Source organism: Epithele typhae (genome assembly GCF_022376455.1).
Source record: "Epithele typhae strain CBS 203.58 chromosome Unknown BXZ73scaffold_1, whole genome shotgun sequence".
NCBI classification, from domain to species: domain Eukaryota; kingdom Fungi; phylum Basidiomycota; class Agaricomycetes; order Polyporales; family Epitheliaceae; genus Epithele; species Epithele typhae.
The window spans coordinates 216,555-234,284 of record NW_025954192.1 but is presented as its reverse complement, the minus strand read 5'-3'; the positions used below and the strand labels follow the sequence as shown (position 1 = coordinate 234,284).

General features: G+C 56.4%; 6 protein-coding genes across 6 annotated transcripts; 3 read left to right on the top strand and 3 right to left on the bottom strand.

The window, feature by feature from the left end:
- Positions 1-257: 257 nt before the first annotated feature.
- Positions 258-733, top strand: BXZ73DRAFT_95370 (cyclin-dependent kinase regulatory subunit; the record flags this gene model as incomplete). Its single annotated transcript, XM_048026761.1, has 3 exons — positions 258-319; positions 368-564; positions 621-733. 3 exons carry the CDS (start codon positions 258-260, stop codon positions 731-733), a joined length of 372 nt encoding a protein of 123 aa, XP_047883572.1.
- A 557-nt stretch (positions 734-1,290) lies between these two features.
- On the top strand, positions 1,291-5,428 carry BXZ73DRAFT_86104 (Metalloenzyme, LuxS/M16 peptidase-like protein; the record flags this gene model as incomplete). Its single annotated transcript, XM_048024079.1, has 16 exons — positions 1,291-1,506; positions 1,564-1,611; positions 1,760-2,303; positions 2,354-2,469; positions 2,519-2,774; positions 2,830-3,356; positions 3,413-3,522; positions 3,577-3,618; positions 3,681-3,894; positions 3,948-4,068; positions 4,117-4,208; positions 4,270-4,366; positions 4,416-4,476; positions 4,509-4,676; positions 4,746-4,867; positions 4,917-5,428. 16 exons carry the CDS (start codon positions 1,291-1,293, stop codon positions 5,426-5,428), a joined length of 3,246 nt encoding a protein of 1,081 aa, XP_047883571.1.
- Positions 5,429-5,786: 358 nt separating this feature from the next.
- On the top strand, positions 5,787-9,355 carry BXZ73DRAFT_86103 (uncharacterized protein; the record flags this gene model as incomplete). Its single annotated transcript, XM_048024078.1, has 11 exons — positions 5,787-5,972; positions 6,033-6,087; positions 6,143-6,510; positions 6,564-7,001; positions 7,022-7,250; positions 7,274-7,490; positions 7,532-8,085; positions 8,121-8,254; positions 8,284-8,304; positions 8,325-8,589; positions 8,646-9,355. The coding sequence occupies 11 exons, from the start codon at positions 5,787-5,789 to the stop codon at positions 9,353-9,355; spliced, it is 3,177 nt and encodes a 1,058-aa protein (XP_047883570.1).
- Positions 9,356-9,786: 431 nt separating this feature from the next.
- BXZ73DRAFT_95367 (replication factor-a protein) lies at positions 9,787-11,984 on the bottom strand (the record flags this gene model as incomplete). Its single annotated transcript, XM_048026760.1, has 8 exons — positions 9,787-9,897; positions 9,959-10,166; positions 10,226-10,607; positions 10,661-10,802; positions 10,851-10,918; positions 10,972-11,059; positions 11,108-11,639; positions 11,695-11,984. The coding sequence occupies 8 exons, from the start codon at positions 11,982-11,984 to the stop codon at positions 9,787-9,789; spliced, it is 1,821 nt and encodes a 606-aa protein (XP_047883569.1).
- Positions 11,985-12,308: 324 nt separating this feature from the next.
- BXZ73DRAFT_95366 (Indoleamine 2,3-dioxygenase) lies at positions 12,309-13,738 on the bottom strand (the record flags this gene model as incomplete). Its single annotated transcript, XM_048026759.1, has 3 exons — positions 12,309-13,079; positions 13,166-13,378; positions 13,433-13,738. 3 exons carry the CDS (start codon positions 13,736-13,738, stop codon positions 12,309-12,311), a joined length of 1,290 nt encoding a protein of 429 aa, XP_047883568.1.
- A 2,050-nt stretch (positions 13,739-15,788) lies between these two features.
- BXZ73DRAFT_37797 (3-hydroxyisobutyryl-coenzyme A hydrolase) lies at positions 15,789-17,553 on the bottom strand (the record flags this gene model as incomplete). The annotated part of the gene is made up of 7 exons (XM_048018080.1): positions 15,789-16,217; positions 16,269-16,680; positions 16,733-16,925; positions 16,982-17,049; positions 17,103-17,166; positions 17,221-17,302; positions 17,353-17,553. The coding sequence occupies 7 exons, from the start codon at positions 17,551-17,553 to the stop codon at positions 15,789-15,791; spliced, it is 1,449 nt and encodes a 482-aa protein (XP_047883567.1).
- Between the last annotated feature and the right edge of the window lie 177 nt (positions 17,554-17,730).

The window sequence follows — 17,730 nt, the reverse complement described above, 5'->3', positions numbered from 1 at the left end:
TAAAGCGGAAGGGGGCGTCCATGCTGAACGAAGGAGAGAAGACGGAATTATTGGAGCCGCGTCGGAACTGGAGTCACGCTCGTCCACGACCCGCTCACGTGTTTTGTATGTCACGCGTGACAACTCGCGTCGAGGTGTCGAGCGGCGCGATCCTCGACTCTCCTACCTTCAGTCTATACGCTTCGCATCCGACGAACTCGTCCGCGCCGGTTTCCTCAGCGCGATCTGACTGGACACTTTTTTTTCTCTTGCATACTATGGCTTCCAACGACCTCAAGAGTGACGCCGCAATGCGGAAACTTGAAGAGTACATCGAAAAGTAGGTCGGACGACTATATGTTGTGGGGCAAAAGCTTATGTTTGTCAGGATCTACTACTCTGAACGGTACTCAGACGACGAGTATGAGTACCGCCATGTTGTCCTCCCGAAGCCGCTGTTCAAGATGATCCCGAAGAACCTCTTTGATCCGGACAACACTGGAACTTTGAGATTACTGTCGGAGGAGGAGTGGCGAAGCATTGGGATCACGCAAAGCCTCGGATGGGAGCATTACGAAGTCCACGGTATGTCTCCTAGGATAGATCTTGATATTTTGTCACTGAGGATACCGTCCTCCCAGCCCCCGAACCGCATGTCTTGCTTTTCCGTCGACCCAAGAACTTCGACGCGATGCAAGCCTCAGGAACGAACGGAAGGGTTGCTGGAGGAGCGGCTAAGCCGAAGCGGAAGTGACGAAGGGTTCATCGGTCCGTCAATTCCTTACGTCCACGCTCTGTTGGTGGGCTGGTCGCATGATCGTCCGTCCCTTCATGGATATTTTCCCCTACGACTTGCCTCTCTCCGTTCTGTATTCTATCATCAGCTTTGTTGTGCACTGTTTCATCGCTCTCATTTGCTGTACGCTGTAACTCGATAGGCTAGTTTTCAACCCCGTACTGAGTCCCAAGATCTGTCGTCAACCGTCGGCATGAGAATTGAAGAGACGCGTAGACGCGATACATATGATCAAACTCAAGGCCGAGCAGGTCTGAGATGCGAGGAACACAAGTAATGTATGGACATTGCCGGATGGGTTTCAAGCCGCTTGAAGCTTGAAGCCTCTTGAAGCGCTCCCTCGGATCTCGATGCCGTAAGCCACGCACAAAGACTGCGTTCGAATCGTGCACTCAAGAACGCGCATGTTGCGACTCTCCGCCGCCCCTTCTCTGCCGCGGCTTCGCGCGTTTCCGGGACCCTCCGTTTTGCGGTCGCTCCTTTGGACTCGGTCTCACTTCTGCTCGCACTTCTCTATGGCTGCTTCGGTTCCTGTAGCATGGACACGCGTCACCGCTGGTCAAACATCCTTCAGTGTCTTCCCCAAACCGATTCAGAAGTCTCCCCAAGATGACCGGGAGTACAGGATCATCAAGTTGGACAATGGCTTGCAAGCGATGTTGATTCATGACGCGAAAGCGGACAAGGCAGCTGCTAGTTTAGACGTAGCTGTCGGTCACTTGTATGATCCTGTGAGCACTACATTCTGCATGTTTTGAGATTCTACTAAGACCGAGTTTCTAAACCAGGATGACATGCCCGGTCTTGCGCATTTCTGCGAGCATCTACTATTTATGGTACGATGCGTGATCCGTGCTCTCTGGCTATGAATGAACTGGGTTGTTAGGGAACGGAACAATATCCGAAGGAGAACGAGTATTCTGAGGTGAGCGCTGCCCCGAGGAGGGTTCACGTAAGTGTTCTGACCTCCACCGCTCTCTGTAGTACTTGTCCAAGAACAACGGAAGCTCGAATGCCTTCACTGGGACCTCCAACACGAACTACTACTTCAACGTCTCCACCACAGCCCTCTACGGCGCACTGTCGCGCTTCTCTGGCTTCTTTCACTCTCCTCTCTTTGCGCCGTCCTGCACAGCGCGCGAGCTCAATGCAGTAGACTCGGAACATAAGAGAAACCATCAGAGTGACATGTGGCGTATCTTTCAGACCAACAAGCACCTCAGCAAGGATGGGCACCCATGGCGCAAGTTCGGCACCGGCCACAAAGAGAGCTTGTCTAAGGTCGGTCGAGAGCTCAAGGCGAAGGGTACCCTCAATAGCAATCTGGTCATGAAGAGCGCGGATGGTAGCTTGGCCCCGACCCCCAACGACTCTCGCGCCCCTTCGCCCTCTCCATCGGTAAACTCGACGAGTAGTGAGATGGATGGGGACGGTGGGGTGGTAGGCCGTGAAACTCGTCGGAGATTGGTCGAATGGTGGAGCAACGAGTATTGTGCAGGTCGGATGCGTCTGTGCGTTGTGGGAAATGGTGCGTACGCTTTAAAGACGCTCTAAAATATTATTCTCATGGTATCGTAGAATCTCTCGATGAGTTGGCTGCAATGGTAGCGAAGCTCTTCTCCCCGATACCCAACCGGGGGCGTGAACCCCTGCATATGATACCCGATCATCCATTCGGACCCAATGAGATGGGTGTACGTGATCTGCTGTTCAGCCGGATATCGATACTAAGGTTTATTTCAGACACTCGTTTCTGTGCACACAATCATGGCGTTCCATGCTCTAGAGATCAGCTTCCCCATACCCTATCTTCCTCCTTATTGGCGCCATAAACCCGCGAGCTTTCTTGCGCATTTCATCGGACATGAAGGCCCGGGTTCTTTGCATTCGTACCTCAAGGGGAAAGGCTGGATCACAGATTTGAGCAGTGGCCCGCAGAACCTCGCCAGAGGTTTTGCTATGTTCAAAGTCACGCTGCGCATGACGCCTCAAGGATTCGGTCCGTCCCATTGATCTAGACCCTGCTTCCTTGGTTCTAATGTTGAGCGATACAGAAAATTACGAAACGATCATGGAGCATGTCTTCAACTACATCTCCCTTCTCCGCTCCTCCAAGTTCCCGGCATGGTACCAACGCGAACGTAGTCAAATCAGCGCCACCCGCTTCCGCTTTGCAGAGAAGAGGCGTCCCGACGACTACGCCGTCTGGGTCACCGAGCACATGACATGGCCTGTTCCCCCCGACCTCGTAATCAGTGCGCCACAGCTCGTGGAGGAATGGGACGAGAACGACGCAGAGCATGGTGGAGAGAAGGAGATGCGCGCGTTTTTGGACCTCCTCTCCATCGAACGCTCACGTGCGGTTCTAATGGCCAAGGCGGAAGAGCACGAGCGCGTCCGTGGCAAGGACGTCGTTTGGGAAAAGGAGCCGTGGTACGGCACTCCATACCGTGTGGAACGTCTCAGCGTTGAGATTGTCCAGAAGGCGAGAGGACCCAACAATCTCTCGGAGTTGTTCCTACCTGGCCCCAACGAGTTCATTCCGACCAACCTCGAAGTCGAGAAACGTGATGTTGAAACGGTAGCTTTCCCGTTGAAAATGGTTGAACGTCGCTGACTATACCTGTGTTCTCACAGCCAGCGAAGCGACCTCAGTTAGTGCGCCAAACACCGTTGTCATCCTTGTGGCACAAGAAAGATGATCAGTTCTGGGTGCCGAGGGCCCGCGTCGTCATTGACATTCGCAGGTAATGCTGCATCTGAGAGGCAAAGTCGTGAACTCATGGATGATTTCCCTGCAGCCCTCTCGCTAATTCCTCTGCGCGATCGATCGTCATGACTCGGTGTGTCCTAGTTCACATTCAAAGCAGAGGCATTGGCGGCTAATCGTTACTGTGATCTGCAGGCTTTTCGCGGATCTTGTCACAGACTCGCTCACCGAGTTCTCATACGATGCCGACTTGGCCGGTCTTGCGTATACCTTCAGTCCCCAGTCTCTTGGACTCTATGTGATGCTTCACGGCTACAACGACAAACTGCATGTCCTCACGAAAGATATTCTGACGCGCGCAAGACGCTTGGAGATCAAACCTGAGCGACTCGAGGTTATGAAGGATCAGGTGAGTACTCTGGAAATGCGTGGCTGATTTTATGATGGACAAATGCTTTGCAGGCCAAGCGAGAATGGGAGAATCATTTACTCGGTGCCCCGTATCGGCTATCGAACTACTATTACCGATTCCTCCTCGCTGCCCGGGACTGGAGCGTCGAGGAGCTTATCGCCGAGGTTGCATGTGGGTTAGCTGTCTTCTTTCTGTTTTTCTGGCTGACCGTTTCAATAGCGATTACGCCCGAAGAACTCCGCAAGTACATCACCACCCTGCTCTCGAAGGTACACATGAATATGCTTGTGATTGGTAACATGTACAAAGATGTACGTGGGTCATTGATGACCGCTAGAAGCTTCGCAGCTGATCGTCTTTACCGCGTTTCAGGAGGCCTGTGGGTTGGCGAAAATGGCAGAGGACATCATCCAGGCGTCACCGATACCCGCGGATGAAGTGCAAGAGTTGTCTCTCGTTCTACCTCCGGGTGAGTTCTCCGCTGATGTACAATATGCTCGCCTCATCCGCGTCCTCAGGCTCGAACCACACTTGGGCCACTGTAGTGCCTAACAAGAACGAGGCCAACTCATCACTGACGTATTACCTTCCTTGACAAAGGTTACTGACAGAAAACGACGGGTTACCGCATCACTCCTTGCCCACATTCTTTCGGAACCAGCTTTCAACGTGCTACGCACGCGAGAACAGCTAGGCTACATCGTTTCAGCAGGACATTGGCAAGTCAACGGCGGTGGACAAAGCGGCATCGGCTTTGTCATTCAGAGCGAACGGACCCAGTCTATCTAGAACAACGCGTTGATACCTTCCTCGTCGAGATGCGCGGAAGCTAGAGGAGATGAGTCAAGAGAGCTCTTCGAACACAAAACATCGCTGCAAAAACAATGGCGCGAAGCGCCGAAGAATCTGAACGAGGAGATGAACCGCTACTGGAATCATATCGAGTATGGCTTCCTGGACTTCCACCGCCGTAAGTTGTGTCCTCCTTCGGTTTTATTACCTCACTCACTCGCCTGCAGGCTTCATTGAAGCGGATCTCATCGAAGGCGTTACAAAGGAGGAGGTCCTTGAGTTGTTCAGCTCGCACGTCGACCCCTCCTCCAAGGAGCGCTCAAAGCTGTCCATTCACCTGAAGTCGCAGAAGCCACGTCCTCCGAAGATCAGTATTGCGGCCATGGAGGCATTCGCGCAGAAGGTCGCCGAAAAGGGCTACACCGTCGAAGAGCAGGCCTGGCGAGACGCTCTTGTCGGAGATGGCGAGACCGCGCTAGACAAATTCGGGCAGTACTGGCGGGATACACTCTTGGCGCAAGCGGCGACAGTTCCTCCAGAGGTGGCCCAAGGACTGACAGCAGAAGTGCCCGTGCTGATGAAGCAGTGTCCCGCTGTGGATGACGGCGCGGACGAAGCGACGCTTGGCAAGGACGTCATCTTCATCCAGGAGCCGAATGCATTCCGCGCGTCTTTGGCAGTCAATGAGCGGCCCCAGCCAATGGTGGAATGGGGGGATTTGCCCACGTCGAAGTACTGATCCATGTCGCCGTCCCCACGTACATCATCATACATATTATCTACAGTTGGCGTATTGTGTCTCTGCGCTCGGATAGGAATGTACGTGCGATGCCAGTAAGAAAGAGTCAAAGGAGAGACAATTGGCGCGGCTGCGACCGACTCTCCCGCTTTGGGCAGGTGGGAGCTGGGGCAGTGGAAACGCGGCGGGAGTAGCAGCGCGCGTCTGCTGCTGCTTCGAGCAGCTCTCGATGCCACCGCCGCGTCCCGCTCAGCCTCTTCCCTCCCCCTCGCTATCCCGCATCTTGTATCAACACCAGCCGCCGTCTCAGGCCAAAATACACGACCATTCGCGTGCAGACGCGTCCTAACCCCCTGCGATGCCCTCCCTACCCCGCTACAGCCGCCAGTCGCGCTCGGGCAGCCCCACTGTTTCCTCCCCGGCGTATTCCGTCTCCCATGCCACCGCGCTGGGCCCACAAAAGCTCAACATCGTGACGCGCGTAGCGATAGAAGGTGCGGCCGAACGAGGGAAGAATAACGTCACCATTCGCATGTACATGAGGGTATGTCTGGTGGTTTGCACTCTTGCTTAGGACGCGTTCGCTCACGCCCAAGCGTGCCAGATTTCGCTGCCTGTAGACAGCGTCACTCCAGGCGCCGCCATACCACTCTTTCCCGGTATGTCCTTGTTAAGTATGCTACAGGGTCGCGTCTGACTAATCTTCTTTTGCAGAGGAGAACTTGAAGATTCTACGGTCGCATGTACACCCACTGGACGCGCACTCAGCGCCCTACCATTTCTCCACGAAAGAGCTCCCTCTTCTCCACAAGGCAATGCGCGCGCTCAATCTCCCCGACCGTTTGTCGCAAACCTACGAGGGTTCCATCCGCAGTTCTTCCACCGAGCCCGCGGCCCTAGTGGAGAGGTATTGTGGACAGGTCACCGTGAGCTCGTATCACATCTCGTACATTCTACCAAAGGAGATCCTCCGCCAAGAGGTACAAACACCGGGTCGTAGGACAACCACCATGGTCCAATTCATGGCAGCCATAGAAATGCTTGTACCCTACACCTCACAACCGCCACATGCCCCCTACTTCGTGAGCATCTCTTGAAACCGTCCTGTGATGTCTATTATTCACCCAGCATGAAGCTCGCTATACCGGTACCCCGCTGCCTGTCCAATCAGATCAAACTCAAGATCTTCCCTCCCAACGAGCCCAAGAAGACCTCGTCCTCGTTGGCCTCTCTGTCATCCGCAGACGAAGACCTGGGTACCTGGGATCTCACCTGCGACCCCCATGTCACTCGCAACGTGTCAAATCGGCTCTCTCGCACGTACTCGTACAACAACTTCGCGGATGACGAGTCAAGCGACGCGTCTTCCGCGGGGTTCTCCGACGTGTGCGTCATCCAAGGTTCGTTCCCAAGTACGGACCGGATGCGCATCAGGTGGGCCCGCCCTACCAGTACCACTTCAGAGCTTAGCGGGAAAGACGGGCGCCGTCGCGTCGGAATCAAGGAGGTGAAGGCAGACATGACTTGCAAAGTGCTGGGAACAAGCGGAACACACAACCCAGAGTCACCTCCGGTGTCGTGATGCGCGTCGAGTACGAAGCCACTTGCAAGGGTGTCTGGTTCCCCGGTGTCGCAACTTTGCTAGGACTCGATGTTCAACTCGAAGCTGACAATTGTCTCGTGGAATGGGCCTCGGAGAAGACTCAAAGCTGGACCGTCACAGGTGGACCGGGTTTCACGGGTCACGCACCTGCACTCTCCAGACAGCCCTCCACGGACAATCCCTCTATATGTGTCCTTCCGTCGTCTCCCGACGCCCGCGGTTTGGTGGCGGCCTTCCCTCAGGCCCTGCCCCTGTTCGACATGACTCTTCGTCATCCACCTCTTCATTACTCCGGGCACCTCTTCCGCTCCAAGCCGTCCCAGACTACTCGTTCGAAAGCACACCAGCATCGACTCCTGTCTCATCGTTGTCATCATTACCCATGCTTTCAAGCCCGGAAAATGGGAGGCGTAGTAGAACATCTTCGACAAACACTCACTACACCGACACCGACGTGACGTCGACGCCGACACGAACTCGGACGTCGTCCACGACCCCAGCGCACCAATTATCGTGCATCTCAACATGAATGAGTTACTCCCTCCCTCGAAACACGACTTCAAATTCAGCATCTCAGGCACCGTAGTCGTTACCCCGAAACCGCTCATACTGCAGTCATCGCGTCGCTACATGTCATCACCCAATCCATCCCGACCAGGGTCTGACTCTGAAGACGCACAAGATGTTCTCGCAACGCTGCGTTTCCGGATTGCCACAAGCGATCGCGAACATCTCTCTGTCACCGTCAAGAATGATGCTCACGATGGGGACCTCGATGTATTCAACGCCGTAGGGGATATACGCGACGCTCGTACGCTGAAGGCCGTTCTTCACCGAGGTGGCCAGGTTCGATGTGGCTCTGACGGTGCACGCGTCACTCTCCGGCCTTCACATCGATCTCCGTCGCCGATTCGAAGAGGTCGCATGAATGGAGTACACGAGTCCGCTCGCTCGCGCAGCCGTCCAGGAACCCCAAATGGTCTTTCTTACCACGACGTCTCTCCTTCCACCTTGCATTCGCTCTATGCCTCAGCACTCCGGACCCCCATCCGCCGTGACGCCCTCGGATGATCCCTTATGTTAAGGCAGAGATCACTCCATTATGGGCTGTTGGGTCCTCAAGAATGCCTAGTTACGCCGTGCGGATCATCATGCCCGCACTCTCGGAAGAAGACCAAGAATGGTTGGAGTTTGGACTCGCTTCCCCACGTTCGCGCAGCGATGTTACTGCCATCACACACCAGACGTCCAGATAGCAAGTGCCAGCTTTGAGGTGTTCCCGTGCGAGTCGAGACAAGAGGCATCACCAAAGCGTCTCGCGATGACAAATCGTTTGGAACTGCCAGCGCAAAGGAGTGGGCGACTTTGGTCAGGATTCACGTGGGCGAAGTAGGTGGTGGCAAACTAGAAATTCTCTACATCGTCCACCGTGAAGAGGGCCAGAACAATGAGAAAGCAGAACAACGCTCAGTACCACAAGCCACTGTCTTAAGTGCTGTTCTCCCCAGTTTTCAGCTACCGGTCGGCGAGCTGGAGGTCAGCGTCCCGGTCCAGTCAGGTGGGTTGATTACTATCTTCTATGTTAGAGCCAACCCAGTTGATCAATCACGTAAGATTTCGATGTTGTGTCCTCGGAGACTAACCTTGCACACGAACAAGTGTCTGTGCAGGGCCGGAAGCTGATCCACTACTCCCTACCGGGGTTCTTTTGTCCTACGCTTATCTTGGCCTTCCTGCCGCCCCAATCTGTGACCCCGCCCGCCAGACCGCCCCGCCTCCGATGGAGTTGGAATCACTTCCTGACGGCTTCTCTGCTCACTGCATGCCTTGTTCTCCTCATCAGCCTCTGGCAGACACAGCTTCAACTCTCTCAGGCTACCCGGCCAACGGACGCCGTGGATGCAGCCGCCCCCGACCGCGCGATGCAGCACGCAGCTCACCCCCAGATCACGATCACGACCACAGCGGCCGTTGAAACGACATCCGTGCACTCGCGATGGCTGGATCACACCCACATCCCCGCTTCCCACAACGCCGCGATCCCCAAGGGCACGCCTTCTCCGCCCCCTCCTCCGGAAGCTCCAGCGGCCCCATCGCCAATCTCGACCGTCACCCCGAGCCCGATCAGCACAGCCGACGCTGACCCGGCGTACGATTTGGTTCCGTCCCACTACTTCCCGGCATTCTGGCCGATCCAGTTTGAGTTCCCAGCGATGGCGGACCTGGACATTGTGAATGTGACAATGGACACTGCGCTCCGGATCTCTGCTCGCATCTACTGGCTCTGCCGGAGGCTCATACACTACCCTTTACCCCCGCCTTGAGCGATACCTGCACAGTTTCCTACCTGGACGCCTGCTCAACGCTAGCTTACGTACGCACTGACTGGACCGACGCCCTGTATGAAGTTATTTGCTATATCATATGTGTCCACACGTAGAGTTACGATACCCTTAATCTTAGGGAACGGATTGACGATGTTACGCCTCATGTTGTTTCCCCATCTTGCTCCGTCAGATAATTGTACCGTGTACGCCCACTGCCCAATGAATCTAGCTTTGTGCAGGAGATCGGGGCGTCCGCCCCATTCATCATGATCGTTGCAACAAAGCATGCCATTCATGGTACTGCATACAAGCTGCGGAGCTAAAAGTATAGTACAACGGCGGCAAACATAGGACAGAACTCAAGGTGACTGCTCCCGAGCAACGAGCACCGGCGCAACACGCGACACCCGGTCACAGACCGCGTCAAGTCATCTACCGCCCCAATCGGAGGTGCATAACAGATTTGCCAAGTACTGGGCCTCCTCGCGGTAGTTCAGCGGTTGGATGCGCGAGATGCCATAGCGGACGCGTGTGGTGTCCTGTGCGGTTAATCAAGTCAGGCCGAGATCGGGTAAACGCGGCGCAGCAGTGTGGACGTACGTTGTAGGTATCTTGCTTTGCCCTGCACGCGAAATTGAAGGTCGTCCCGGCGGCCTTTTCGATGACATGGTTGAACTTGGTGTCGTCGCGGGACTTGATCTCGACAAGCTCGTCCGCGGTCATCCCAAAGAGCGCCTGCCCGACGTCGTTGAAACCTTGGAACCACGCCTGACCTGAGTAGTCGACGACGGCCATAGCGATCATATACCTAAGTGCGCAAGCTATCAGTGATTACTGGGGTACGTCGACGATTCCGGACAGACTGACCTATACTCGGGCTGTGGGTACGACTTGTCGCACTTCTCGCACCTCCATTGATCGCCCATCTCAATCACTTTCTTTCCACAGCCCGTAGTAGGGCATGCCGGGTATGCAATGTTGTCAGACTTGATATGAGAAACCGTGGCGCGAGACGAAAACACATCAGGTTTGTCGGACATCCCGAGTTCGCTGGTCCTGACATCATTGAGATTGCGAATCTCCGCACGGTCGAACGCCACTCCGCCTCCGCCAGAAGACATGGTGTTCGTGTGTGCTTGGAAGGTTTGTTCAGAACCCGTGGCGTCAAACCACCCTCGGAGATGATGTGCTTCGGGGATGTCAGGGTTCACAACCATAGTACTCGATGAGACCATGGACAGGGAGCGACCTGTGTATGAAAGATATAAACACATGGGAGCCTGCCTCATCACACAAGCGCACCTTGGAAATCTCCGACTTTGACACCCTTGAAAGCAATAACGGGCTGATCCGTCTGATCATACTGTTCAGCCTGTTTGCCCCACAGCGTTAAGCGGACCGAGTAGTTTGTGCGATCAACGAGCGTGAGCTCGCGCTTAGGAATCTAACGGGGGTTGAGCACAGGGTCTTGGTCGAGGCATATCATACATACCACTCTGCTCGTTGCCTTGGACGTGATGGAGGAAAGTTCACCGACATCTTTGACGACACCAATGATATCTGCGGCTCGTAGGTCAGTCACCATAGAGGCTCCAGGATGCTCAAGTACTTACCGCATGTAGCATCCTTGGGCACCTCGTGAAGCCCTTCGATAGTCACGAAAGTGAACTTCACAGTGGGGACGTCTGTCGCATCGTGAACCTAAAAGATAGTGAGATACAAGCAAACATAAGCTGCGCGACGACATACCTCTTCAATCTCAGTGTTGCGCTCCAACGTCAGCTCATACTCGTTGTTCACATTCGAGAACTTCCTCTTCGCGAGGTTGACCTTCGCCTTAGAGATGGTGTAGACCTTGCCCTCCTGAATGCGGTCGTAGAACTGGTCGACGGCAGCGTTGAACGCAGTCGCTCTGATCTCCCCACTCTCGTCCATCAGAGTCATGTTGAACAGCTTGCCTTCACCGCGCTGGTTCGACCACGTCCTGATGTCGGATTTATTGGTGACACGGGCCTTGATGGTCCAGTTGTTTTGGTACGGACTGAGACTCTCAATAGGATATATGGATGCTGCACGGCCCCCACGCGCGGCCTGCGTGGTCGGACGGGTGGGTTGAGCGGCAGCGGCAACAACGGTAGATGACGAAGGTCCTGGTGTTGCGGCGGCGGGTGCTGCGGCTCCTTCACCATCGTCATCGCCGCCAACAGGTTTGAGAGGCTTTGGGCTACCGATCTTGTCATATGATCTCTCAATGATTTGCAGAGCCAAGATGATCAGGAGGCTTGGGGACGCGATGAGGATATGAGCGAATGCATCTGGACGTGATAGCTACTCACCGCCTGTTCTGGATGAAATTCACGGTGAACTTCTCGATGACCGCAATCGCCCCCTTCGCAATCTGTTCTTCTTGCACGAGGTAGTTGAGTTGAGTTGCGAGCATGGACTGGAGGAAGTGTTCTCCATCCGAGACGATCACGCGGTAACGGTCTGTTGCGGAACCGCCTGTGGGGCCGACCTGCTTGAAGGAGAGAAGCTGGAGCGTGGGCTGGGACTCAAAGACCGGAGTGTTTTCATTGGAGGGGTCGTTGAGCTGGGCGCAGATGCCGGCAGTGAGTTGGAAGGACATGGTGGTGAGGAGTAGAGACGCGTCGCGCGCATCAGGAGCGCGTCTGCTTATGTCGACGCGTTCCTTAGTCAGCAAGTCTCGCCGGCGCCCATTGCCTCCAAGGGGCGACGAGAACTTACAAGCGCCAGACACCGTTTCCTCTCGTCTCTGTCCAGTCTTCCGAGTTCGCGATACGCCGCCCGATGAATTATCCAAGAAATCTAGGTTGATTACATAGCTCTACTTATATGGGACATTCCAAGCTCAACCCAAACGTGAGTCGTATGGTACGCACATGGTTCCGACCGTCCGAGCCGTTAATAATTTACCAACTCCTACAACGCCTCAGTTCAGAATCGCGCGCGCAGTAGCGTCACGACCGCCCTTGAGCAAGGTCGCCACCGGATTCCCCCCAGTCCCCCTCGAACGATCCGCCTTCGCCTGCGCGCTGAAGTCCGGGGTGCCCATACACTCCGGCCGCGATGAGTTCGCCTGGGAGATCACGAAGAGCGTTCCAGTCCGGATGTGCGCGCTCCGGAACGCCTTCAAGGCCTCTACCGCTGCGTTGTAGGGCCCCTTGAGCTCGGAGTGGCGCGCCATCGTATCCCGGATGTTCCGTTTCTGGAGCTGGACGAGGTACGCCCGGTGCTCGACCGGCATGTACCGACGCATCTTCTCCATGAACCCCGCCGCCGCCGTCTCCCTGTTTTCCGCAGATGGCGCTGGCTGACGTGCCTGGTTCAGCGCGTGGTCGATGTCGAGGAAGGCGTCCAAGGCGTGCATCACCGAGCTCTGCCCCGCCGACGCGCCGCCCAGGTCGAACGGAGTGTCCGACGGCACTCCTTCGAAGACCCACGGCGCCGCAGCGTCAGACCCGTTCCACCACGGGCGTGCCATCCAGTAGAAGATGTTCGGGTCGACGGTCTTGCTCGCGTTCTTGAGGATCGCGGCAAGCTCGTCGATGATTCGGACAAGCTTCTCGAACTCGCGGGTCAGGGTCGCGATCCCAACGCGGTCCGTGCAGTATGGCATGTTCAAGATCTTCTCGAAGACGCGAAGCATCTCGACTCCCTTGAGCTCCGCGGCCGCCGAAAGAAGGTAGAAGTTCTCTTCGGTCTTCGTCCCTGAGAAGTTGTTGACATAGCGCAGATTTTGTAGGAAGGTGGTTGCTCAGGGTCAAGGAGCTCCCAGTTCCACAGAACGATGTCGGCGAAGGTGAGGACGGGGGGCAGGTCGATCGTCTGTGACACCTGCACAAGCGGGATGGAGAGGGGCTTGGGGATGACCACCCGGTCTTTGGCCTGGTATGGAGGCAGCGAGTGGACATAGAAGTGCAGGAGGCAGGTGAGGACGTAGTGGGCGCGTCGGAGGACGCGGATGCCGTTTCCCAAGTTGCGCACGTCCAGTAGGGGCCACTATAGACGTCGGGTGAGTAACCTCGTATTCGGGATCAAATGGGCATTGCTCACCGACCGCAGACGTTGGCGCCATTCCTCGCCCTTGGCGCATTTGGAAAACGCATCCGACCCCCGGTCTTCTCCCAGTTTCAGCACGGACCGCGCGTTCTCCAGTTCGTGTTCCCAAAGTTCAAACTCCCCAGGCAACCTCCGATACGGTTGCGACGGGAAGAACCCCATCTCGGGGTCGACGTCGAAGAGGCGACCGGTGAACACCTGGGTGCTGCTTGGAGGTGCGCCTGAACGGCTCTTGCGGTAAGTTTCCATCCCGTCGAAAAGGCGACCCATCATGTGTACAGGAGAGGGGAGGATGCTCATGGTGTGTAGAAGGTGAGGATGCTTGTGGTGACTTAGGGAGGGATTGTAGAGGACGTGGGCTGCTCGGATGGTGTCTCATTCCTCGACATACTGGTATATATATCCCTTCGTCAATCCGCAAGATGCTCACGCGCTTACTGGCAGGGATATGGGTTGTACCAAAGCGTACCGACAGAATAACGCTCAGTCACGCTCGAGTTGCAACGAAAGAGATTTCTCTCCACATCGCAGATGCGGTCGGAATCGGCTTCATCCCCGCGCAGCCACCTTTTGTCCTTACCGGGCGGATCTATAGACCGAGCGAATGTGCACGCCGTCCGCGCCACGTCCGGACATCTTACTGTTCGAGGCCTGATTTTTCAGATTGCCGTTTCTCCGTTGCAATCTCTGACAGCTGTCTCCCTCCAGACGCCAGCAGCTGCCTGCGAGGGTCTTGAAAAAGGGCCCAGACGTGGAATCCGTTCACAATTACTATCCATGGGCGCGAAACCGCAGACTGGCCAGATGACTCAGTAGCGTGGTGTCCTCGGGTTTGAAGGGCCGGGTCAACTGGATCTTGGACATACACACCTCAGTGGCCTTCCCGGCACACATCGGCCCTCTCTGGCGGCGGGAAGAGAGCGAGCCGTTCAGGATGCTACTCGCCAACCTGGCGCTCGCAGTTTCCACACTCGACTGAGGGGCTGTGTAGGCGACAGGTCGCAGCAACGCCTGGCTAACGTGCGACATATGGCGTTGTTGCATTGGGGGCAATGCTTGTCTATAATCAGGCCGTGTGGCAGCACAACAAATTAATACTGGCGGTGTGCCGCGCGCGTGCGCCTGCAAACACCCGCTCTCTCGGGTCAGATGCCACTTTCGGGCGTCCGAGACCTCGTGGCTGGTCCTCGAGATCTAACAATGTTCGGCCTGCTGCTGCTCTGCTGTCAGGGTGACAACGGGGAGGGTGGATCAGGATCAGTGGCACGCGTAGAACGCTGGCTCGAGGGTGCCGCGACAATGGAGAACACATCCGAGACCTCCGGCTTCGCGGCTCCTTCGACTTCCAGCTTTGTGAGCGCGCGGGTAGGCGTCAGCGCAGTGTGTGCGCCAGCTTCTCCGACGCTGCGACGCTCTTCTATCCCGACAAACCGCAAACGGACACACGGTGCCACCGTCATTCCGACATGTCGGCCTGCGCCTACTGTCCGCTCGACAACCCGCACGGGCACACAGGTCAGTGCCCAGACAGGCAGGCACCTCAGCTGGAGATTCCCGTGCATAGATCAGATCACGCCCCGGGTCGGGCCTTCGGCGCGGCAGGACACATACGTCCCAGCTCAAGTGAGCTTGCGCGGCCCCGATCTGACCAGACGAACACCGCACACCCCACAAGGGACAACGACTCGAGCAGAGCCCGCCTGTGCGCCCTCGCGACGCTCGAGGCCCCCGGTGCCCTGCGCCCGGTGCGACGCAGGGGTCGCCCCGGGGTTCACGCATTCCACATGTGTCGTCCACCTGGCCACCGCGGTCCCTGCCGCAGTCGAGACAATCGCACGAGCAGGAGTCGCGCTTCGAATGGGAGACACCCGCTGCCGTCGCTGCCCAGTGTGACACGGACACTCGGTCGCGTCCGTGCGCTGCGGGCCTCGCCAGCACCGCCGTTCGGCGGTACCCGCACCGGAGGCGCGAGTACAATGCTTGCTGTTCTTGCTGGAGTGCTTTCAAGTCGGGAGCATTGTCGACTTGGCCGTCGAACGTTGGGTCCGGACCACGCGGGAGCGATGGAGCTGCGGACAGCTCCCGTCGTTGATGATTTCATATTGTGAGTTTGCGCTGTGAAGAATTGGTGTCTCAGATATGTGGTACGTTCGTTCGACGGGGTCCGGCTGCGTCTTTCGGCGCCGTTGTAGAAGACGGACATCATGCCCGAAGTCATTGGGCATGGCGAAGAGCCATCGCTGACTCTCGGCTTCATTCGGCTACGATGCGAATGAAAGGGAGGTGGATTAGACAGCAAACACAAAAGAATGCACATGTAGAGTACGTCGCAAAACGGTGATTAGGCACCTCAAATCTTCCAGCTGAGCCACTGCTGGGAAGAATCTGACCCCTGTGCAAGGACGCACTTCCGTTGTACGACCTCCAAAATCTTCTCCTCAACGCCGGCCTTGCCGCCACGAAGTCGCAGGAACTTGGCCACGAGTTCGTCAGTAGTGATGGTCGTGGCCCCGCTTTGAATGTGACTACCGTCGACCATGGAACGGATTTCCTCCTCCGTGGGGAGGGCGAACCGCATGGGGTCTTCGAGCTCCTCGGGCTTGAGGACGTACGATGGAGCTGAGAGTGTGGGTGCCGACGTGTTCTCAGAGAAGAAGGTTTCTTGGACCATGGAGTCATCGACCTCCTCAATGGTCGATGGAGACCAAGCCGGTCGTTCGGAAGTCTTTGCGACAAGCACAGTCGATACTCCGGTATCGAAGTCGGGGCTTCCACCGTTCTGTAAAGCAAGATCAGAAAACACCGACGATGTCAGGAATATCGTACTGACACAATAGGCGTGGGCAATATTCATCTCCATCTGCAAGGCTTCGAGAAGCGTCAGGCTCTTCCCCTTCCGGATTGCGGCCAGAGCAACCTTCAGACTCGTCGGGCTGCGCAACAATAGAACATCCAGGGTCTCCGACGCCCACTGACGGATTGATTCGTCCTTGTGGGTGCCTGACATGTCTTTCAGGTCGGCGATGATTTCCTCAACCGTGTTGTGCCGGAACGCCCGGTCGACAGCTTGCCGCTTCAAACCAACGATGGAGGACGGCGATGCTTCCGCGTCTTTTCCTGAGCTCTCCTCCTCCAATAATTGGTCAACCTGTTGCAGTGTTGGATCGTCGAGCGCAGCAAGACGCTCCAGGAGCGCGGGAATCCGCCGCGAGGGTATGTAGTGGGTAGCGAACCCATGATCACTATACGAATGTGGTGAGCGAGGCCGTGCGAAGCGGAAATTTGGTGACGTACAAGACGGCACGGCCAGAAATTGTGTTGCCGGTGAGGGCCAGATACGTTCCGATATTGCCATCCACACGGGAGAGGAAGTAGCTGGCTCCGACATCGGGACAGTAGCCAATTTTTGTTTCCGGCATGGCGAAGACGGTCTTCTCGGTTGCAATCCTGAATTGCGCGTTGACCGCAAGACCGACACCTCCGCCCACTGAGAAGGGAAGCATGTCACGAAAGGGGTCCTAATAACACCCGAGAGAGACGTACTGGTAATGCCGTCCATCACAGCAACGTACGCCTTGGGCAAGGCTGCAAGAATGTAATCCATTTCAAACCTGGCTCAACACATGAGACGAAATGGGCCATGATGTATGGTCTCGACACGTACTCTCGGTGAAAGAAGTCTATTGCCTGAGCGCGGGTCTCCTCCGACCTGGCGGCAACCACGACACCTGGGGCTTGTTAGGACACCGGACCGGGGAGCCATGGGATAGAAGGAGACTTACTAGCAACATCTCCGCCCGCACAGAACGCCCTTCCGACTCCACGTCCGACGATGACTTTAGCAAGAGAACCTTGCGCCCAGTTCTGGATTCGGTTGGGCCGAGAGCAGCGGAACAAGGAAAGATAGAGCGTACCTCAATTTGGGGTCGGAGAAGATTGAGCATGGGTTCGTCGAGGGCGTTGAGCTTTTTGGGGCGGTTGAGGACGTACGTCCGGACAGGCCCGTTCGACTCAAAGAGCACCGGGTGACCTTCGACGGGAGGAGCGGCGGTGGTAGACATGAGGTGGCGGCCGATGGCTGCTGTGCGGAGGGTTGCTGAAGATGGGCGGGGCATTCTCCTCAAGAGCAAATTGCGCGCATACATCTGGGCGATAGGGACAGAGGCGACCACGAGGACTCGTGGCACTAGTGGGGAGGGGCAGGCGGGGGCCGGGAAGGACGCTGAGCGGACTGCCGACGCGGTGAGAGCGCGCCACGCGTCTGTTCGCCGCGCCAGGTGACGCGCTGCCCG